At 41.6% G+C, this 24,208-nt stretch overlaps 1 protein-coding gene across 6 annotated transcripts in view; it reads right to left on the bottom strand.

Moving 5' to 3' along the window:
• The window catches only part of LOC138757225 (endophilin-A1-like), a 225,909-nt gene that overhangs the window by 34,905 nt on the left and 166,796 nt on the right, over positions 1–24,208 (bottom strand). For 3 of the 6 annotated variants that reach the window (XM_069924221.1, XM_069924224.1, XM_069924251.1), the window contains exons 6-7: positions 12,815–12,887; positions 8,459–8,602 (exon numbers count right to left, since the gene is read on the bottom strand). In XM_069924221.1, coding sequence (XP_069780322.1) covers positions 8,459–8,602; positions 12,815–12,887 — 217 coding nt within the window. Of the gene's footprint in view, positions 1–8,458; positions 8,603–12,814; positions 12,888–19,935; positions 20,272–24,208 lie in introns of those variants that run through there. The other 3 variants (XM_069924232.1, XM_069924243.1, XM_069924233.1) reach the window with 2 other exon arrangements.

The following is a 24,208-nucleotide window of genomic DNA, read 5'->3' on the forward strand; positions in this document are numbered from 1 at the left end:
TAACCAATGTCCAAGGTGAATGGCTGCAATGTCGCTTACATGAATTAGTAATTGTATACCATTTAACATTCTCCCATTTGTTTCCCATGTGTTAATACAAGTTACATGTGATTGGAACACTTGTGTCCAGACTCATCACTCTGTGAACCCATTGAACCTGATGCTCTTCCCAACACAACAGGGTGTTGGTAGAAAGTTGTGAGGTTTTAAGGTTGCAGTCATTGGTTATGCCATTGATTATCTGCCATAGTTGGTTAGATTCACCCTTGTTGGAAATGGTCATAGCCTGCCCACTTTGGGTCAGGCATGTTATTTTCCATTTACCACCCCATAATTGAAATTGTGAGTATTCAGGCATGGGCTGCTTTATTTCCTGAGCAATAGCAGAGAGAATTAAACTGTGTAGCTATCAAAGAAAATCTCCACTTTTGACTTCAGATGAAGGATAGGTCTCAGTGAACTGGTCTGAAGAAGATGATGTCCGAAGGCTGGGCCTCCAAAGTTAACAACTAGAAGCTGAAATAAAAGCAGCCCTGTTGTAAGCATTCAGCAGATTGGGGCAGCAACTATGAAACAAATAGTAATTAATATGTTTCAGGTTGATGACATTATTCCTGAAGGTTAGCTCTGTTTCACTCCACAGATGCTTCCAATCTGCCGAGTCTTTTCAGTGTATTCCGATGTTATTTCAGAGTCTCGTCTGAAATTTTTTTGTGCTTTTGGAGAAGCATAAATTGGCTGACCAACAAATAGATAGGATCAGGAATGATGGAGCAGGTAAAGACATCATTCCTTCTGCTTCATGGTACAGATGATTGAGAATCTGCTTGTGTGGTGCCAAAGCAACAGTCTTGTTCAGAATTTCAGCAAGATCAAGGAGCTGAGTGTGAACTTTAGGAAGGGGAAGCCACAAAACCATGCATCTGTCTTCATTGAGGAAGCGAGTGATGAGGATTAGTAGCTTCAAGTTCTTAAGTGTTTGCATATTGGAAGATTTCTCCTGCGGCAAGCACAATGAAGAAACCATGAAAAAGGAACACCAATCCCTCTTCTTTCTGAAGAGAGTGAATGGTTCTTGAATTTCAAACTTCTGCAGGTGTACTAAGAAAAGTATACTTACTGGTTGCATCATGGCCTAGTTTGGAAACTCAAATGCCTCAGAAAGCAGGCTACAGAACGTGGCAGACGTAGCCAAATCCATCCTCAACCTCCCATCCATCGAATGTGAAGCGCTGTCTCAGGAAGGCAGCTAACATCATGAAAGAACCCATCTCCCTGATCATGGTCTCTTCTTGCTGCTATGTTCAGGTAAAAGATACTGAATCCAGTCGTGCAGCACCTCTAGGTGCAGGATAAGGTAGACAGCCAGCGGCTTTTACCCAGGGCAGACGTAGCAAAGGTGTACAAAGGTGAAGGGATGGAAGTTTAGAGGAGATATCAGGGGCAAGTACAGAGAGCTGTGGGTGCCTGGAATGCCTTGTCAGGGGTGGTTGTGGAGGCTGAAACATTAGGGGTGTTTAAGAGACTCCTAGACAGACCATTGGATGAAATGAAAATAGAGGGTTATGAGGTAGGAAAAGTTTTTTTTTATATTTTGGAAGGAATATATAAGTCGGCACAACATCTTGGGCTGAAAGGCCTGTACTGTGCTCAAGTGCTAAATTAAAAAAAATTCATTAAGAAAAAAATTAGACATACAGCACAGTAACAGGCCATTAAGCCCACGAGTCTGTACTGCCTAATTTATACCCCATTAGCCTACACCCTAGTATGTTTTTGAACGGTGAAAGAAAACTGGAACCCCTGGAGAAAACCCATGCAGACACGGGGAGAATGTACAAACTCCCTATCGACAGCATGGGATTCGAACCCTGGTCTAGTCCCGATCGCTGGTGCTGTAAAGGTGTTTCGCTAATCCCTATGCCAACCATGCCTATTCTATGTTTAAAGGAGAGTTTTTTTTTCCAATGCTATCATGTTCTTGAACCTTCCTGTATCACCCAAATCATAAATAACAGATCCACCACAAGATCGGTCTGTACTACTGACAGAACTATCGCCCAACAAACTGTGAATATTTGTGATTTATTTTCATTCCTCTTGCCTTTATATTTATTATCTTTTATTTCTCTTGTGGTGTTTAATTATACTTAATTTGTGTTAGCGTGCCTTTTCATATCTGTGAAGCTGTAGCAAGTAAGATTCTTATTGCATCAGCACATTCTATTTATATATTTAACAAGAAATTCTTATTAATTAATTCATTCAGGCCAATTTTCAGCTGTTACGTAAATTAACCAATGTTAAGTTAACCAATGTTATGCTAATTAAGCAATGATAGAAGTTGGGTGGAAGATTCTGGAAAGAAAAGACGTGATTACGTTGGAGAAGGTGTAGAGGAGATTCACCAGCAAGTGACTGGCAAGGACTGTCTCAATTATGAAGAGATTTTAGAGGAGGCTAAGAAGGGAAATAATTAAGCAACATAAAATTATGAGGGACAAAGATAGAGTAGAATACAGAAAACCCTCTTATTTGAAATGAAGAAAACAAGAGAACATGGATTTAATGGAAGGGGCAAAAGATTTGTGGTGGACCTTTTTCACCCAGAGAACAATAAGCCTCTGTAAAGCACTGCCAGAGAGTGTGATAGAAGTAGTCGCTGATAGCATTTAATGTGTTTCTAGATGAGCACTTGAATCACTCGGGCATATAAGCTTGAAGGCAAGTGCTAGAAAATGACATTAAAAGAGTTGGATAACTACTGTTCAAATGGATATGATGTTTCCACTCTTGTATGATTGCAGACAGGGAAATCTCACATGAAAATCAAATAATTTAATTGATACCATGGTTTTTGTGCTGGGATAACTCCTCTAAATAGAAGTTAACGTGGTGAAGGAGGAAAGGTAGCAGCTAGATGCTGGAGACAACAATATAATAATGCGTTGCCATTATTTGCTCCCTCCAAAAGCACTTGTCAAACCTGGGGCCTCCACCACCATGGAGGACAACATGGGAACACCACTGTCTGCAGGTTTCACTCAAGGACTCATACCATCCTGATTTGGAAAAAATATTGCTGTTTCTTCATTGTCGCTCGGACTAAATCTGGGAACTCATTCCCCAAAATACTGTGGAAGCATATGCACCTGAAGGATGCAACATTTTAAGAAGGGACTTCAGCATCATCTTCTCAAGGGTAAGTAGGGATGAGCAATAAATCCTGGCTCTCCCAATGATGTGAACGGCCAGTAAATGAAGTTGAAGGAGCTCTGATTATTCACCCATTCTTGGGGTTAAATTCTTTAGACAGATCTGCAGTATATTTTCCAAACTTTGATCACGCAGCTATTTCCATTTTTCCACAACTCTCTATTTGCATTCCAGAGAAACAAGGAAAAACTGCAGGCCTCTGCCAACAAAAGAGCCATTTGAAATTTTTGAAGCTGTCAATTCTATTGCAGATTGTCAGAAAAAAACACAGTACTCAATATATGACATTATTAAAAGATTCCTTTGTGGCTATTGTGAAAGCCAGAAGAGTTATGAAATGCTTCAAACATTCCTTAACACTTAGCCATTTCGAGTTTTATGTTCAAACTCTGTTTTTCTGACAGCCAGCACCTACTGCATTTTAAAATCGCCAGAAATGACTTCGTCACTGGGACTAAATCCAAGTCAATCCCTTTCACTGGAAATAATATTTCCATGAACAATTTTGGATGCATTCTTGTTTTTTTTTCCTAATTGCCAACCATGCTTCACTTTTCAGCGTTCCCAACAGCTGAAGAGGTGCCAAAGTCAAAATGCTCTGAGCTGCAGGAGAAAACATGCAAGGAATGTTGAAATGAATAGTAAATAGTATGGCACCAACACTGATATCTTTTGAGGTCAACTCTGGAGCTGCGGAGCTGAGCTTTTAATGACTTTACTGCCTCTATAACACTGAGACTGACTTGTTTAATCACTAATGGACTAATTACAGATGGGAATTTTTCAATGCCGAATTATGAATATGAAGATATGGAGGACAAAAGAATACATTCTCTACATTCAGTAACAGATCGGAATGATCACAACTCACATCAAAATACAACTACAATATTTTATAATTAAATGCATCAACTGTTGAGCTGTACAGCCTGAAACATCCAGCTCACATTTGCCTTATTCACAGTACCGCCAACCTCACATTAAGCTGGCATGGCAAATTGTTCTGAAAAGCAGAGATACAATAAGAAGGCAAATCAAAAATGAATGGGTGCTTGTTAAATTATTCAAAATAATTATTCAAATATGATCAACCAGACCTTTATCCTTCAATGGTGACGCATGCATCTTTTACATTTGAATTTATTCATTTGATTTAGAAAGTTAATCATATTCCTTGTCTAGTAAATGATCTAACATCTCTGTCATAGAGTTGCAACCAAACACATCCTCCTCCTCTCCATTCCAGAGGGACTGGAATGGGATGGTTAAATTTATTTATTTTTTAAAAAATTTAGATATACAACAGGTCCTTTCCGCTCACAAGGCCGTGCTGCCCAATTTACACCCAATTGATCTACAACCCGGTACATTACGAAGGGTTGGAGGAAACCGAAGCACCTGGAAGAAACTCACGCAGACACAGTGAGAACATACAAATTCCTTACAGATAGTGTAGGATTCGAACCCAAGACCCGATCACTGGTGCTGTAACAGTGTTGCGCTCACCGCTACACTAACCATGTCAGCCACTCTGGCTCACTCTTCCGTTCCGTTCAAGGGAGTATATCCTCTCTCTTCTCGCTGCACCATCCTACGTAACCTCAGCAAGTACAGCACCTGCCCTTTACCTTATCCCTTCACACAGCTCAGGGTCCCAAACACTCCTTCCAGGTGAAGCAGGGAAATATTATCAATTCACCTCTACTGTCTTTTAAGAATAACCCAGCCAATGGAATGGAAAATATCAAATGTGGCATTCTTATTAAAAAAAAGACTACAGGCAATCAGATTCGCCTTGGTGATGGGAGAACTCTTAAAAACAATAATTAGGAAAACATTAACCTGTGTTTTCTGAAATGCAAGTTGCTAAAATAATGCAGCACCTATTTATCAAAGGCAAATAATGTTTGTCAAGTCTGATTGACTTTTTTTAATGAAAAAGTGGATGAAGGGACTGCAATAATCTCATTGGACTTTCAGAAGGCATCTGACAAAATCCACATTAAATGCCTAAGGCCCATGGACTAAAGATGTCAACAACAGCACAGATAGAAAATTGGCTGAAGAACAAAAAGCAAAGAATTGTGATAAACCATTTCTTAGATTGTAGAGGAATGGAATGGTATTGCCCTGAGCCAGATGTTGGACCATAGCTTTTTTGATATACCCATTAATTTTAATAACTTGACAATTGATTTGTCAGGTATAATTTGAAAGTCTATACTTGGAGCTGAGATTAACTCTGAAGGGGAAAGGAACAGCTTGCAAGAGAGGGATATATCATTCAGCAGAAAGAGCAGACAATTGGCATAAAAAATAGAATCAAGAAATGTGAAAATATATTTTTTGGGATTAAAAAATAAGAGATAATATGAACTTCATGGAACAGTTCTAGAGGATACAAAGAAATACCTGGAGCAGGGTGTCTAAACTGCAGGCATGATTGTAAATAGCAGGAATTAGTGAAGTGCATGAGGTCTTGGAAGTTATAAGTATAGACGTGGAGAGCAGGATGGTTAAGTTAAACCTCTGCAAAACCATGGGTTGACCATAGGTAGAATGTTGTGTCCAAATCTGGTCACCATTCCTCAGGGAAAGGCATGCAAGTCTCAGAATAGTTGCAGGAAATGTGAGTTCTAGCTGTGAGCTCCAGACAGGAGAAATCGGAATTAATGGATGGTGGAAGGTTTACATGATTTGATAAATGTACAGGAGAGATATGAGGAAAGTTTTGTTTCAAGAGAGACTGGTGATGATCTACAGTTCCCTGTGTGTAGAGGTAGTGGCACCAAAGAAGAATTAGAGTTGACAGGAAATAATCGGCCAAGTAAGCTGCAGATGGGAAAGGCGGGGTCGGGATGGGGTGTGATCAAATTCACAGACTACTCTGATATTTAGCTTTATAGTCTTGAAAACCCCAATCTATGTTCTCGGAATGTGTCCCACTTATTGGGGAGATAAGAGGAGAAAATTAAAAATTCCAAGATGCAAAGTGACCTGGGAGTCCTCGTGCTGGATACCCTGAAGGTAAATTTGCATGGTGATTCGATGTTGAAGAAGGCAAATGCAATAACTGGCATTAATTTCAAGAGGAATAGAATATAAGAGCAGGAATGTAATGTTGAGTCTTTATAAGGCACTGGTGAGACCTCACTTGGAGTAATGTGAGCTATTTTGGGCTTCTCTTTTAAGAAAGGATACGCTGGCATTAGAGACGGTTCAGAGGACATTCATAAGAATGATTCTGGGAATAAAAGGGTGATCATATGAGGAGTGCTCGACAGCTCTCTACCTGTATTCATTTGAATTTAGGAGAATGAGGGGATCTCATTGAAATGTTTCAAATGTTGAAAGGCATGGACTGAGTAGATGTAGAAAAGCTGTTTCTCTTGGTGGGACAGTCTTGGACAAGAGGGCATATCTTCGTGAATGAAGGGCATCCACTTACAACAGAGATGCAGAGGGATTTCTTCAGTCAGAGGGTGGTGAATTTGTTGCCATAGGTAGTTGTGGAGTCCAAGTCATTGCATATATTTAAGGCAGAGATCGATAAGTTTTTGATTAGCCAGAATATCAAAGGTTATGGGGAGAGGCCGGGGAGTGGGGCTGAGTGGGAAAATAAATCAGCTCATGATTGAATGGTGGGGCAGGCTCAATGAGCTGAATAGCCTATTTATGCTCCAATGTATTATGTTCCTAATCCAAACATAAGTTCAGCCCACTTCAAGGCAGTCCTTGAATATGCTACTCTTCTCTTTACTCACTTTCCTGAGTAATTCCTCACAAGCTCAATCCCCCACAGAGACCAAAGATCTTCAAAGATGAGCCAGGCCAGTGAGGAACAGTGAAAAGCACACCCACCATACTAGAAGTATAGTTCTGTCCTCAACCAAAGTGTCTGTGTCAGTACCAGAAGGTGCGTATATGTCAAAGGTTAAGGTTCCATCAAGAAGCCCAGATATAGAGACAAACTCTCGGAGCATTGCAGGGCAGCACGGTTAGTGTAACGGTTAGCAAAAGGCTGTGACTGTGCCAGTGATTGGGACCAGGGCTCAAATGCTGCGCTGTCTGTAAGGAGTTTGTATGTTCTCCCTGTGTCTGTGTGGGTTTTCCCTGGGAGCTCTGGTTCCTCCCACTGTTCAAAGCGTACTGGGGGCTGTAGGCGAATTAGGTGGCATGGGCTTGTGGGCCAAAATGGCCTGTCACTGTGCTGTATTTCTAATTTTATTTTGAAAATGTTATTTATTGGATCACGATGCATATATTAAACATCCAATTAATGGATAAAACTTAAAAAACAATCCACAAAATATACATATAATATATTTTTTAAAAAATAATCCCCTACAACCCCCCACCTCCATCTCCTAACCCACCTACCCCATACCACCCCCCCCCTAATCTACCTCCAAAATGAAAAATGAAAGGAAGAAAGCAGAGATCACATGACATAAAAATTCATCAGTTAATTACCATGGTTTGGAGCAACACTACTAACGTGTGGAAAGGGGATTTAATAATTTAACCCCATATAATCCAAACACGGGCTCCAAGTTTTACAAAAAAAGAAAGTTATTGCATAAATTATGTTATCTTTTCCAGTGGAATACAAAACCTCAACTCCATATGCCATCTCTGAATACTTAAATCAATCTCATTTTTCCAAGTAATTGCCAAACATTTTCTAACCACAGCTAAAGCCAAACTCAAAAAAGCAACTTGAAATCTAATTTCAATTCTAAACTAATCCTCTTAATATTACCGAAAATTTCACTTTCAAAATGACTTCTAGAAATTCCTTAAGCTTATTCCAAAAAGGTTTCACCGTCTCACATGACCAAGTAGAATGTAGAAAAGAATCTACCTCCTTATGACATCTAAAACATAAATCCTGTATGTCTAAATTGAAATTTAAAAAACTTCCCAATAATGATATTTCAAAGGCATATAGAAATATGGATAGGAAAAGGTTTCAAAGATATGGGCCGTCAAATGGGACTACCTCAGATGGGCAACTTTGCCAGCATGGACATGATGGGCTAAAGGACCTATTTCCACATTGTATAATTCTTTCACTCTAAGATAATTTGAAATTTAAAAAAAAATTTGAAATTTAATGACCAGAGCAATGTTTGCATCACAGTCCACAGTAATGAGAATATGTGATTTATTTAAGATTACATTTGAACATGTGTGTTTTTGACAAACATGTAGGTTATGAGAAAGGATGCAAAGTACTCACCAAAATTAGATTCTTCACCAAGCTCTTTGCCAAATTTGATCATGCTCTCACCCAGCAAGCCTTCTGCCTGGGGATAACCAGGTCCCTTTTCTTGTCCTCGGATCTTTGACATTGTATTGATCATTGTAAGTTTTGCTCTCGAAGCTGAACACAGAAGAGCACAGTGACACATACTACAACCAGCCCAATTTCCCATTAACTGACATTTGGATTTCCACTGAAGTAAAATTACAAATTTTGTTCTACAAGCACATGCATTGTATCACCAGAGAACATTTCCCCAGTGCCAAAGTTTCCGAATCATTAGGTGCAATGTGCTTCTGACAGAGTTGATGCTCAGGGCCTGCTCCAGTGAGCATGGGTGTTTGTCTGATCTGTGCAAGCAATACCAAAATGCATAGGCGATGGTGCAGCAGGCAGAGGATGAGGGTCTGCTTGAGGACAGCAGTCACTCTGCTGTCAATCAATCACAGAACCTGATACATAACAATAATATTACTTATTGGTCTTCTAAATTCTGGAGAGAATAAGCCAATCTGCTCAATCTTTCTTCATAAGGCAAACTTCAATCCAACTATTGATCTGGCGAACCCTCTCTAACCATTGAAATCATCTATATGAACTTCCAGGAGGGCTGCCAATATCATTAATGACTTCATCACCACGGCCACAATTTCTTTTCGCTGATTCCTTCAGGTAGAAGGTAGAGAAGTCTGAAGTCCAGCACCTTAAGGTTAAAGAACAACTTTTTCTAATGGCTATCAGGTTCTTGAACTCCCTGTACTACACTGATCCTAACCATAAACTACCCAGGATCACCAAAATAGAACATCATTTGTTTTATCTTGCACCAACTGCAACTGTGAATATTTATCTATCCCATGATATTTATTATCTCTTTTTTTCAGTCAAGTATTTGCAGTAATTTAAATTTTTACTCTTGTCGTTCCTATTGGTCTGCATCAAGTAAGAATTTTGGTGCATCTGTACACTGCACTTATGTATATGACAATAAAACTCACATAGATCATATTAACTGACTCAGTCCAAGTATACTTCTTTAAGTCAGGAAACCAAAACTGAATGTTGTACTCCAGGTATGAGGTCATTCAGGAGGATTGCATGGCAATTTGTATGAATTGGGAGAATTGGATCCTTGGTGAAAAGTGGCAGTATGCCAACAGGCTGTATTTTTTGATAAAAAAGCTGAAGTGCTGTGCACATATTGTGCAATGGGTGGAATCTCCATGCTTGTCTCTTTCTTCAAAGTTACTCCCAAACAATTTAACTCCCTTTCTGGAATATTCCCCAGCTTCTCACCCACTATGCCCAATTTTCTGCCTTTATTTGGATAATTCTGTCTCCTTTAACTATCGGGCATGTTTCTTCCCCAGCTTGTGCATATTGTCCTTTAAAGTAACCAGAGTGACTTCATGTGATTGGGGATGTGGTCAAAACTAATCCAACTTAACCCCATTCCAACAGGTTTCTATTTCCATAATTCATACATGATCCTTTCAGAAAACCCCAGAACCTTATTTAGCATACTGTCTATGGAAAACACGTTTGATATGTGGGTGCACATTTTCAGTGCTTAATCATTCCGAAGCCCAGCACCGTTCCATGGAATGGTCTTCCACGGTTCTAATATACTACCTCCAAGCACAGCAAAGAGCCATATTGAGATCTGAGAGAGGCCAGATTCAGAATGACTTAAGATCAAGAGGCTATTGTCTGTAAATCACTGTCATTTTAAAATTTTGTCTGATGTATTTAAAAGCCTATTTAGCAGTTAAAATGCCTTTGTATTGTATAAGTAAAAACCAACCACTTAATGAGTGACACAGTTAGCCCTAGCAAACACTATTACAGTGCCGGAACCCGGGTTTGCATCCGGCACTGTCTGTTCATTCTCCCCTTGTCTTTGTGGGTTTCCTCTGGGTGCTCCAGTTTCCTTCCACTGCTCAAAAACATACCGGGGATTGTAAGTCAATTGGGTGCATTTGGACGGCACAGGCCTGTTACTGTGCTTTATGTCTACATTTTAAAAATAATTAATAGCCTTTTAAATTGAAGTTCTTAATTACTCTTTGGATCAAGGTACAAGAAATATAAAGACACAGTCATTAAAACATCAACAACATAGGGACTGCATGAACAAAACTGATTTATGTAGCATCGTGATCTGGAATCTTGTGCCAGTGGATCAATAATTCAATCTCATGAAAAGGATTTGAGATTTCAGCCTCATGAATACTGCACATGCTGCGACTGTTAGTGTCTTGTTCATGCATGCTGACTTTCCAGAGACAGGAATGTTATTTCTCAAACAAAATGAAATGCATTCTTCTTTAAAAATCAAAAAAAATGTCGGTACTTTTGATTCTCCCCTCGTAAATTAGAGGTGACAAGTGCCAAAACACAGGATTTCCATCAATAAGCTGTCTTAAAAGGGCTGCTGGATAAAGTCCTCAAACACTTCTATATGAATGTTTATCATGGCACAGAGGTCATATGAGCCCCATATTAACAGTGTTAGTGAAGACACCTGTCTGAAGCAGGTCAACAGCTGGTGGCAAAGACCAGCAGGCCCACCAAGTAGAAGATGGAACTAGAGCTTGGACATGGGTCTCCAGATCAGCAGCACTGCTGCAAGCACAAGAATTCCTCTCCCAGGCTCCCTGTCCTTCAGAAGATCTCTCCAGTTGCTTGTTGCATTCCATTGTGCTGACAGGGGCCACCACCCTTTCCATCCTGAAGCCACTTTGCAGATTCTTCTTGAAGATTCTGGCAGGAAAATAAAGGCCTTCTCCCACAGCACAGAACCTGTCTCGTCCCTTGTAAGACCTCACCTCCTCCCTTCTCACAAGGCCTGCCTCTTCCCCCATAGTTCCACTTTGTCCCTGCCAAAAACCCAGCATGATTAATCTGATTTCTGAATGCTGGTTTGTTTGCAATACATAGATTATGTCCAGCCCTTCACTGACACCAGACCATTCTCCTGGTTGAAACCTGTGCTATTACCAAAGTAATCTCACAATCCCCTCTGCCAGCCCTTTCAGAAAATGCAAATCACCCATATTATCACTGTGGTCCTTCTCTACAAAAGCTCTCAACCTTCATGTTTCTTCTGTAGCCTTTTCTACTACCTCCAGTCCACTGGAACCATGCCAGACTCCATTGATTCCTGTGTCGTGGAGAATGGACTAAGATTCCTCCTTGCACTCTTGACCCATGATCTCCCATTCCAGGTCAATCGACAATGTTTTTTATTCCTTCAACACTATAGAACCCAATCTTTCATCTTGTGAATCACACTTTCTACACCCTTACCATTTTCTTTCATCCCTATAAGAGTCCCCTGGAAGACACCTTGATACCATGGTCTCCTGCACTCTTCAGGTCTCTGATTGTGAAAGAACTGCAAAATATAGCAGTCTGTGTTGCATTTTAGTTTGTCATTATTTTCTTATGATGTAGGATGAAATTCAGCCTTTCAACTCTATGTCAGCTATCAGAGCAATCCCATCAATCCTATTTCCCAGTAAACTATTATCTCTCATTCACCCATTAACTGCACCCTGCAAATTAAGAGAATCCCTGCCACACACAAACCTTATTATTATCTTTAAACTGGAATGTCAGTAAGTCATAGGGATGGAAACCGAGACCAGCCATGGATGAATTATTAAACCAATCTATTTCTGAAGCAATGACTCAAGCAGCTGAATATAAGCAGATATTAGTTTCATCACCTTGCCTGAATAAGTAATGCAAATAAAATACTAAAGATTGCATTGTCATACTCAATTGTTTGTAACACCAGGGGAACAAAATATCTTGGATATTCGTAGGGTTTATCCCTTCTAATAATCTCCAGGCGAGAATGGAAGTGTATTCAGTGTGGAAACGGCAGACCAGGTGCGATAGATGTTCTCAGATCATTACTTTATGGAAGTGCACAAGATTCATATTATGTGGTCTTTTCATTGATCTCACTCAAACATAAAGATTCTGAGTGAGGTTGTTGGGAGAAATGCTGTGTGGATGTTTTCCTGGTGGGAGGGTCTAAAACTTGGGGTCTCAGGATAAAGGAGTATCCACTGAAAGTTGAAATGATAAAAAAATTCCATTTCTCCTTTGAATGCAAACATTACAGTTCTCTACTCAAGTGAGTAGTGAAAACAATTTTTTAAAGAATATTCAAAGCAGATAGTGGACAACCTTCTCGACTTCAGGAAAATCAAGTTTTGGGAATCAGACAATGAGATCTTTGCTCAGATCAGGTAAGACCTTATTGAGTAGCAGAGCAGGCTTGAGGGCCTGTACAGCCGATTCCTCCTTCCATTTATGTACCTGGATTAGGCTGCAGATATTCTGTGGTCTTCGTCATTATCTCTATCACTGCTCGACTGGTGACATCCACCCTCTGAAAATAAGACATCAAAAAGAAGCAATGACCAAATGACCAGTTTTAAAACCTACTCATTTGGCTGGATGTGCAAAGTTTATTCCACACTTCTCAGTGGTGGGATAAGATGGAACTTTTTGTTATCCCTATACACTTATATATTCTAACATTCATCCGATGAATTGCAATACTCTCATTAAGTAACAATCGATGGCAACACTGAGCAGTAATGACACATGGGTCCTCTGCACATAGGCAATGGTAATCTAATTCAATCCAATGGACATCCCAGATCTTTGCATTTCATGTTTTGCTGTCTTCTATTATCACAAGATAGGAGCAGAAGTAGCCCATCGAGTCTGGTCTGCCATTCTAATCATGAGCTGATCTATCCATCCACTCAGCCACATTCCCCAGCCTTTTCCCCGTAACCCTTGCTGCCCTGTCTAATCAAATACCTGTCAATCTCTGCCTTAAATACACCTGACGACTTCACTTCCACAGCTGCCTGTGGCAACAAGTTCCACAGGATCACGACCCTCTGACTAAAGAAATTTTTCCACATCTCTGTTTTAAATTTCAGATTTCAAATTTATTGTCAGAGTACATACATGACATCACATACAATCCTGAGATTCATGTTTCTGCGTGCAAGGCAGAATTACCACTTATTGGTAGTACACAGTGTATACATGTGAACAAATAAAGAACTGTAAATGGATAATGAATGTAAGCAAGCTGACTGTGCAGTACAGGAAGAATTTGTAAAAAACCAATAAAGTGCACAAGTAAAAGTCCTTAAATGAGTCCTTGATTGAGTTTGATGTTGAGGATTCTTATGGTGGAGGGGTAGCAGTTGTTCCTGAACTTGGTGGTGCAAGCCTTGCACCCATACCTCTTTGTTGATGGTGGCAGTGAGAATAGAGTGTGTACTGGGAGGTGTGGATCTTTGATGATTGCAACTGCTCTCTGAGGGCAGTGCTCCCTGTGGATGTTCTCAATAGTTGGGAGGGTTTTCCCTGTGATGTCCTGGGAATATGGCAATTAAATTTTGCAGGGCTTTACGCTCAGGGGGATTGATGTCCCCATACCAGGCCGTGATGCAGCCAGCCAGCACACTTTCCACCCCACATCTGTAGAAATTTGCAAGGGTTTCTGGTTTTCATACCAAACTTCCACAAAATCCTGAGGAAGTAGAGGCGCTGACGTGCTTTCTTCTCGATGCCTTTTGTGTGTGGGTTTCAGGAAAGATCCTCCGAGATAGTGCCACCCAAGAACTGTAATTTGGTCACACTCTCCATCTCTGATCCACCAGTGATCACTGATTGTATACCTCTGGCTTTCCCTTCCTGAAGTCAACAATCATCTCCTTGGTTTTGATGACATTGAGTGCAAGATTGTTGTTGGTGCACCATTCAGCCAAGTTTTCAATCTCCATCCCGTATGCTGACTCGTCACCTTTCTTTATACAACCCATTACCATGGTATCGTCGGGCAAATTTGTAGATAATGTTCTTGACGTACTGAGCTACACAGTTGTAGGTGTAAAGTGACTAGCGTAGGGGCCTAAGGATAATGTTCTTGACGTACTGAGCTACACAGTTGTAGGTGTAAAGTGACTAGAGTAGGGGCCTAAGAACACAGCTCTGTGGTGCTCTGGTACTGATGGAGATTGTGGAGGATGATGTTCTTACTAATCCTCACTGATTGTGGTTTGTAGGTGTGGAAATCCACAATCCAATTACACAGTGGGGTGTTGAGTCCCAGGTCTTGGAGTTTTCTGATCAGTTTTGAGGAGGTGATGGTGTTAAATGTCAAACTGTAGTTGATAGAGGGCATCCTGATGTTTGCATTTTTACAGTCCAGGTGTTCTAGGACTTTGTGTAAAGTGAGTGAGATGGCATCCACCATTGGCCTGTTGCTACAATAGATGAACTGGAACGTATCCATGTAACTATTCAGACAGGAGCTGATCTGCTTCAACACCAGCCTTTCAAAACACTTCATCACTGTTGAAATAAGTACTACTGGTCGATATTCATTAAGGTTGGTCACTTCACTCCACTTGGGCACCGGTATGATTGAGATCTGTTTGAAACAGGTAGGTACCACGTCCTGCTGGAGTGAGATATTGAAGATATCCGTGACAACCTTGGTAAGTTGGTCAGCACAGGTCTTTAATAGTCGGCCAGGTCCTCCATCTGGGTTGGTCCTCCATCTGGGTTGGTCCTCCATCTGGGTTGGTCACTTCACTCCACCTGGGCACCGGTATGATTGACACCTGTTTGAAACAGGTAGGTACCATGTCCTGCTGGAGTGAGATATTGAAGATATCCGTGACTGCATTGGTAAGTTAGTCAGCACAGGTCTTTAATAGTCGGCCAGGTCCTCCATCTGGGTTGGTCCTCCATCTGGGTTGGTCCTCCATCTGGGTTGGTCCTCCATCTGGGTTGGTCCTCCATCTGGGTTGGTCCTCCATCTGGGTTGGTCCTCCATCTGGGTTGGTCCTCCATCGGGGTTGGTCCTCCATCGGGGTTGGTCACTTCACTCCACCTGGGCACTGGTATGATTGACACCTGTTTGAAACAGGTAGGTACCACGTCCTGCTGGAGTGAGATGTTGAAGATATCCGTGACTACAATGGTAAGTTGGTCAGCACAGGTCTTTAATAGTCGGCCAGGTCCTCCATCTGGGTTGGTCCTCCATCTGGGTTGGTCCTCCATCTGGGTTGGTCACTTCATTCCACTTGGGCACCGGTATGATTGACACCTGTTTGAAACAGGTAGGTACCACATCCTGCTGGAGTGAGATATTGAAGATATCCGTGACTACATTGGTAAGTTGGTCAGCAAAGGTCTTTAATAGTCGGCCAGGTCCTCCATCTGGGCTGGATGCTTTCCTCGGATTCACTCTCCTAAAGGCAGCACTCATGTCATCCTCAGATATGGACAGGATGGGATGGCCCCCTCTTATCCTGAGATTATGTCCTAGAATCTCCTACCATGGGAAACATCCTTGCCAAATCTACTCTGTCCAGGCCTTTCAGCATTCAAAATGCCCCAATGACGACCCACTCATCCTTCTGTAATCTAATGAGTATAGTCCAATAGCTCATATACTAACCCTTTCATTCCTGGTATCATTCCAATAACTCTTTTCTGGAACCTGTCTAATGCCAGCATATCTTTTCTCAAATACTGTGCCCAAAACAGTACACAGTACTCCAAGTGTGGTCTCACCAGTGCTTTATAGAACCTCAACATTACATCCCTGCTCTTGTATGCTATCCCTCTAGATATGAATGTCAACACTGCATTCGTCTTCTACACTACCGATTCTACCTGGATGTCTACTTTTAGGATATCCTGTACAAGGATTCTCAAGTCCCTTTAAACTTTAGAATTTTGAATTTCCCCCAATCTAAGTAATAGTCTGCCCATCTATTTCTTAGAACTATAGCACATTACAGCACAGGTCCTTCAAGTCTGTGGCCATCCATTTTTCTGCCTTGTCCCATTGACCTGCACCCAGTCCATAGCCTTCCGTTCCTCTCACCTCCACGTATCTGTCCAAATTATTTTTTAAATGTTAAAACTGAGCCAACATTACCACTTCAGCTGGCAGCTCATTCCACACTCCCACCATTCTGTGTGAAGAAGTTTCCCCTTATATTCTCCTAAACTTTTCTCCTTTCACCCTTAACCCATGACCTCGAGTTTGTATCTTACCTATCCTCAGTGGAAAAAGCCTACTCTGTCTATACCCCTCATAATTTTAAATACCTCTATCAAATCTATCCTCATTCTTCTACACTCCAGGGAATAAAGTACTAACCTGTTTAACCTCTCCCTGTAACTCAGTTCCTGAAGTCTGGGCAACATCCCAGTAAATCTTCTCTGCACTCTTTCAATCCTTCCTGTAGTTAGGAAACCAAAACTGCACACAATATTCCAAATTTGGCCTCATCAATGGCTTATACAAAAAGTGTACAAGTCTTCTATTGAAGTGCATGACCATACTTTTTCCAACATTGTATTTCAACTGCCACCTCTTTACCCATTCTCCTAATCTATCCAAGTCTCTCTGCAGCCTTTGGTATCCACTGCACCACCTCCCCTACCACCTATTTTGGTATCATCTACATATTTAGACACAAAACCATCTATTCCATAATCCAAATAATTTATAGATAATGTAAAAAGAAGTGTCCCCAACACTGACCCTTGTGGAAGAGCACTAGTAATCGGTAGCCAATCACAATAGGATCCTTTTATTCCTACCCTCTGTTTCATGTTGACCAGCCAATGCTAGTATCCTTTCTGTAATTCCACGGGCTCTCATCTTGTTTAGGAGCCTTATGTGTGGCACCTTATCAAAGGTGTTTTGAAAGTCGAAATACATAACATCCACTGCATTTCCCCTGTCTATCCTACTGTGATCTCTTCAAAAAATTGTAATAGGTTTATTAGGCTTGATTTTCCTTTAAGGAAACCATGCTGACTTGGGCCATTCTTTTCATGCACCTCCAGGTATTCCGTAATAACATCCTGGACTATCTATTCCACCAGCTTCCCAACCACTGATGTCAGGCTAATAATTATTTTCTGCTACCTCCAGTCCACTGGAACCATGCCAGACTCCATTGATTCCTGGAAGATCATTATCAATGTCTCCAAATCTCTACAGCTATCTCCTTCAGAATCCAAGGGTGTGTTCCATCTGGTCTGGGAGATTTATCTACTGTTAGACCATTTAGTGATCCCGTTATCTTGATTGCACTCACTTCTCTTCCGAGAGATCTATGAGAGTCTGGTATGCTACTAATGTCTTTCACAGTGGAGAGCGATCCAAAATATTCATTCAGTTCCTCTGCTGTCTCTTTGTCTCCCATTACAATATCTCCAGCATCATTTTCTATTGGTCCTATGTCTACGTTGGTCACCTTTTACTCTATATATTTAAAAAAGATTTTAATATTCTCTTTGACTTTCTATTGGTCCTATGTCTACGTTGGTCAACTTTTACTCTATATATTTAAAAAAGATTTTAATATTCCCTTTGACTTTCTATTGGTCCTATGTCTACGTTGGTCACCTTTTATTCTATATATTTAAAAAAGATTTTAATATTCTCTTTGATTTTCTATTGGTCCTATGTCTACGTTGGTCAACTTTTACTCTATATATTTAAAAAAGATTTTAATATTCCCTTTGACTTTCTATTGGTCCTATGTCTACGTTGGTCACCTTTTATTCTATATATTTAAAAAAGATTTTAATATTCTCTTTGATTTTCTATTGGTCCTATGTCTACGTTGGTCACCTTTTACTCTATATATTTAAAACAGATTTTAATATTCTCTTTGACTTTCTATTGGTCCTATGTCTACGTTGGTCACCTTTTATTCTATATATTTAAAAAAGATTTTAATGTTCTCTTTGATTTTTCTATTGGTCCTATGTCTACGTTGGTCACCTTTTACTCTATATATTAAAAAAAAATTATATTCTCTTTGACTTTACTTGCTAACCTCCTTTCATAATTAATCTTTTCCTACCTCATAATGTTGCCTTTTCTGCTCTAGAAATAACCCAGTAATCTTTTGTACATTTCTCACTGGCCACATCAGAATGTCAAGTTCAGAAGGACATCATATAAGCAAAACAAACTTGAAACTGTAGTGTGATTGTAATACACTGTTGTGAATCTTTTTTTTCATTACAGTTAACACATTTTGCAATATCACAGGACCCTAAGCTATGAACACAGATGTAAACTGCTTTTGGATGCATGACTGATGGTGGAATTATTTTTTCTTTCAGGTAATTAAGATATTTCTTCTTTGGCTTGGCTTCGCGGATGAAGATTTATGGAGGGGTATGTCCACATCTGCTGCAGGCTCGTTGGTGACTGACAAGTCCGATGCAGGACTGGCAGGCACAGTTGCAAGGGAAAATTGGTTGGTTGGGGTTGGGTGTTGGGTTTTTCCTCCTATGTCCTTTGTCAGTGAGGTGGGCTCTGCGGTCTTCTTCAAAGGAAGTTGTTGCCCGCCGAACTGTGAGGCACCAAGATGCACGGTTGGAGGCGATATCAGCCCACTGGCGGTAGTCAATGTGGCAGGCCATCAAGAGATTTCTTTAAGCAGTCCTTGTACCTCTTCTTTGGTGGACCTCTGTCTCGGTGGCCAGTGGAGATCTCGCCATAGAACACGATCTTGGGAAGGCGATGGTCCTCCATTCTGGAGACGTGACCCACCCAGCGCAGTTGGGTCTTCAGCAGCATCGATTCGATGCTTGCGGACTCTGCCAGCTCGAGTACTTCAATGTTGGTGATGAAGTCATTCCAATGAATGTTGAGGATGGAGCGGAGACAGTGCTGATGGAAGCATTCTAGTAGCCGTAGGTGATGCCGGTAGAGGACCCATGATTCGGAGCCAAACAGGAGCGTGGGTATGACAATGGCTCCGTACACGCTAATCTTTGTGTGTTTCTTCAGGTGGTTGTTTTTCCAGACTCTTTTGTGTAGTCTTCCAAAGGCGCTATTTGCCTTGCCGAGTCTGTTGTCTATCTCTTTGTCGATCCTTGCATCAGATGAAATGGTGCAGCCGAGGTAGGTAAACTGGTTGACCATTTTAAGTTCAGTGTACCCGATGGAGATGTGGGGGGGCTGGTGGTCCTGGTGGGGAGCTGGCTGATGGAGGACCTCAGTTTTCTTCAGGCTGACTTCCAGGCCAAACATTTTGGCAGTTTCCGCAAAACAGGACGTCATGCGCTGGAGAGCTGGCTCTGAATGGGCAACTAAAGCAGTATCGTCTGCAAAGAGTAGTTCACGGACAAGTTGCTTTTGTGTCTTGGTGTGAGCTCGCAGGCGCCTCATATCGAAGAGAATGGCATCCGTGCGGTACCGGATGTAATTTGTGAATGTTAAGACATTCCTTAAAAATCGCTGGCTAGTTAAAGTGCTGTGATCAGAAATGGGACATTTTGGTCACTATTTCAATTAACAGCGTGCTTGCTATTCCTCCAATGCAGGGTTTAACCAATACCTTATTAAATTTTTTTTTTACCTGCCGCCGGAGGTCCTGTTGCTGCCGCCGCCGGAGGCCTCAGGTCCTGTTGCTGCCGCCGCCAGAGGCCCGAGGTCCTACTGCCGCCCGGGGGTCCAGAGGTCCTATTGCTGCCATCGCCGGAGGCCCGAGGTCCTGCATGAGTCCGCCTGAGGTAGCGGCCGCATCGCGGGGAAAGACAGCCAGCCGAGACCGGGCCTGCCCGCACCGCTGCCCGAGCATCGAACACAGGCCGCCGTCTCCAGGCAAACCCCGGCAGCCCGCACAGCCCGACCATTGGCAGCCGAGCCCTGGGCCGGGAGTGGTCAATGAGAACAAGCACAATACTATGTCTACATAACACGACCAGTCTCTTTCCACTCTAGTCTAAGCACTAACAATTGTGAACTCCATTGCAGAGATCTCTCCAGTCTTAAAAGAATTTCTACTAGAACTTTTCTTTCTGATCCTCAACCAATGCTGCATCCCCCTTACTCAGCTGCGGCAGGAGTAAACGCACGCAGGCCGATTCCAGGGCGCACCACTCCGTAACTGTGGACAGCGGTCGTAGATCTCCAGAAATGGTTCGACCTAAATTAAGATATTGATTTGCATTTAAATGTATTTCCATTCTATTCTCAAAAACATATGTCCCAAGCAGGTTAGTTGATCCATAGCTGACTAAGGGGTAGAATATTTGGCCTATGTTAAGTCTGCTGAAGCTGAATCTATGTTCCATGGTGTGGTTTTGTTTGGGTGTTCAAGCTCCCTATCTCTATTAATCCACAGGCCTTTTAATATAATATTTGGGACTGAACTTGACTGATGCATTTCAGATAAACTTGACAGGTTGGTGCTCAGACTCTCCCAAATCCCACATTGCATATCTATATAGGATGTGAGGCTAATTTCCAATCATTTCCAACATTTTAATAGTCTCAGTACCTGATAATACAATTTCTAAATAAATATAACTAATAACAAATAAACTGTCCAGAAACCAGACTGCCAGGTTAGAACACTCTGCCCGCAGAAAATTAGTCAGACGTGAATTCACATGAGCTGTGCTTTAATTATACAAGCAAAATTTCAGAATTAATTCGAGTGGAGTCCATTTCACTGAAACCACATTCAATAAGCAGCCAGGGTTTCAGCATTAATTTAGAAACCCAAATGAATCTTGTATAGATTAGCACCAAAAAAATAACACTGGCAGAAATATTCAAATGATTTATAGGACAATAGAAATTTCTGACACAGTTACTTGCTCAGATTTATTATTTTAATTATTAGGCTCAAATAATTATCCTGTCATGATGTTGTTCTCGAAAACATGCAAAGATCTACTTGCGTTCATGGGCATGCGTGAAGTGCACATTTGCAAATTGTGCTAGCCATGATATGAGAGAGTGGGAGTGACAGAGAGAGAGTGACAGAGAGAGGGTAGAGAGCTGAAATAGAGAGATGGGAAAGAGAGGGCAATGAAACAGAGAGGGAAGAGGGAGAGGGAGAAGGGTAAGAGAAGGGCAGGAGAAGAAGTTAAGAATAGAGGAAGGGAGGGGAAAGAGAGAGGTGGTAGAGAGAGGGGAAGAGGGGGAGAGAGGGAAGAAAGAGGGGGGGCAAGAGAAGGGGAGGGGAGAGCGGGAGGTAATAGAGGAAGATGGGAAATAGGGGGGAAGAGAGGGGAAGGGGAAGAGGGGGAGAGATTGAAAAGAGGAGGAAGACGGGGAGGAGAGTGGGGGGATAGGGGGAGTGGAAAGTAATTGGGGAGGGGAAGAGTGGGGTGGAAGCATGAGGTGAAGAATGGGACAAAGATTGGGCAGAAGATTTGGGGGAAGAGTGGGGGGAACAGTTGAGTGAGAAGAGTGAGAGAAAGAATGGAGGGGAAGAGTGGAAGAAGAGTGGGAGGAGGAGAAAAGAGAGGGGGAAAGAGGGGGAAGAGAGGAGGCAAAGAGAAGGGAGTAAAAGACAGGGGTAAGAAAGTGGGTAAGAGGGGTGTGGGGAGGGGTTAAGAAGAGATTGAAATGGGGAAAGAGGAGCAGAGAATGGGGGAAAGAGGGGTGAAAGAGACAGAGGGGAGTGAGGGGGAAAGAGAGGTGATAAAGAGAGAGAGGGAGAAATGGGAAGAGTGAGGTAGAGAGATGGGGAGGAGGGAGGGGGTGGGGATGTGAGGGGGAAGAGAGCGAGGAAAACAGGGAGGAAAAGAGGAGAAAAGAGAGAGGTGGAATGAGGGAGTGGGGAAAAGAGGAAATGGGGAAAAGGAGAGAGAGGGGGAAAGAGAGAGCAAGAGAGGAGGAAAGGGAGAATTAAAGAATCTCTTCCTGGCTGTAGTTATTAAAAAGCAAATGAAGACACTAAATGGAAATTTAAAAGTAATTATATTCAAAATATTGTGTGTAATCAATCCAGCAACACTGAGAACAACTGTTATTTGAGCTGAAGTGCGTTCTCCCCTCTGATTAACATTTCTTCATTAACTTTGCTGCCTGAGACTTACAGTTTGGCTTACTGACTTTATCCAAGGCCATCTGTTTCCCTGCTGACAATTCAGATCACACTCTTTTCTGTGGAACCACCTCCATTTCTCAAGTACATCGGTTAAATCACATTTTATTCTTAATCCCCTCTGATGTGCAAAGGAAATCTCATTTTCTCAGCAATTCTTTCGTCTCACTTACAACTGAATTTCCTTCCATTTATCTTGCCATTTTTAGCTTAGTGCTCTTAAAATCTATAATTAGGAACACCGTTACTGTGAAGTAATTCACGTGCCAGAATGATGAGGCTTAAAGCTTATGCTCAATTGCCACTGGGCATGTGAATAATCTGCTAGAATGGGCAGATGGCAGTGAAGATTGGTCCTTGTCACACCAGCAGCATTTTACGGGGTAGTGAGAAACGAATGATAGGAAGGAGCAGTGAATAGGATTGTATGCAGTTTTTGTCAATTAACTACTGAAATTATAACGTTCTGCAGGAAAGAGTGAGGAAAAATATTCACAAGAATGTTACCAGGACTGGTTAGCTTGAATTATGAGGAGATGCTGGGATACACTGGGACTTTTCTCCCTAGGCCGTAGGGCACAGGAGACTGAGAATCAGAATCAGAATTTATTGTCAAGAATAAATCACGAAATTTGGTGTTTACCAGCAGCTTCATAGTGCAAACATTCATATAAACCACTTTTACAACAGTGGACCTTATAGAGGTTTATAAAATTGTGAGTGGTGTGGATAATGTAAATAGCTATAGTTTTTTTTCCTAGTAGAGAAATCAAAAACTAGAGGGGATACATTTAAGGTGAGGGGAGAAAGATTTGAAAGGGACCTGAGAGGCAAATTTTTACACACAAGCTATAGAAGGAGCTACCAGAGGAAGTGGTAGAGGCAGGTACAACTGTCACATATAAAAGATATTTAGACAGGTGCATGGATAGGAAAGGTTTATAGCAGTAGTTCTCAAACTTTTTCTTTCCACTCACATACTACTTTAAGTAATCTCTATGCCATCAGTTCTCTGTGATTAGTAAGGGATTGCTTAAGGTGGTATGTGAGTGAAGGGAAGGTTGAGAATCACTGCTCTAGACCCAAATGTTACTGAAATATTTTGCTTGAGAAAAATTGTCATTGGCCCATTTCCTTTGGTGTTATGAAACTGTGCACATAATGAGTCAATAAGGTAAGATTAAAACAGTGGTTTTCAAGCTTTTTCTTTTCACCCACCTTCCACCTTAAGCAATCCCTTACTAATCACAGAGCACCTATGGCATAGGGAAATCTTAAAGTGGTAGGTGAATGGAAAGAAAAAGGTTGAGAACCACTGATTTAGAGGAACATGGGCCAAGCAGAGGCAAATAGGACCAGCTTGAGTGGACAACCTGGTCAGCATGGACATCTGTGCTGTAAAACTGTGACTCCACCCATCTTTGGGAGGCAAAAAGGCCTGCTTACTTTCACCCCACACCCATCTATAATTCTCCAACTCCCTCATTGAACAAACAAGTGTATACAATCAGTTACAAGGGCTGACCAAATCTCCCAGCTTTGTTGCAATGAGATAACCCAGTCCAAGTTTCAGATAGTGGAGGATTATGGGGTAGAGCCAGTGGAGGACAGCATTTGACTCTATTCCATCTCTTATTGTCAGGGGAACTCATCATATCCTCACACCCTTCTTATCCATGACCTCTTCTTAATGTTGAACATCCTGGAATGTCACATGCTGTCACATTGTCCTTGTCCAGTTTTATTCTTATCTATTCCATCTTCTCTGCGCTTTTAGATGCAATTCTTT

This window comes from Narcine bancroftii, chromosome 1 (genome assembly GCF_036971445.1).
Source record: "Narcine bancroftii isolate sNarBan1 chromosome 1, sNarBan1.hap1, whole genome shotgun sequence".
Lineage (NCBI taxonomy): Eukaryota > Metazoa > Chordata > Chondrichthyes > Torpediniformes > Narcinidae > Narcine > Narcine bancroftii.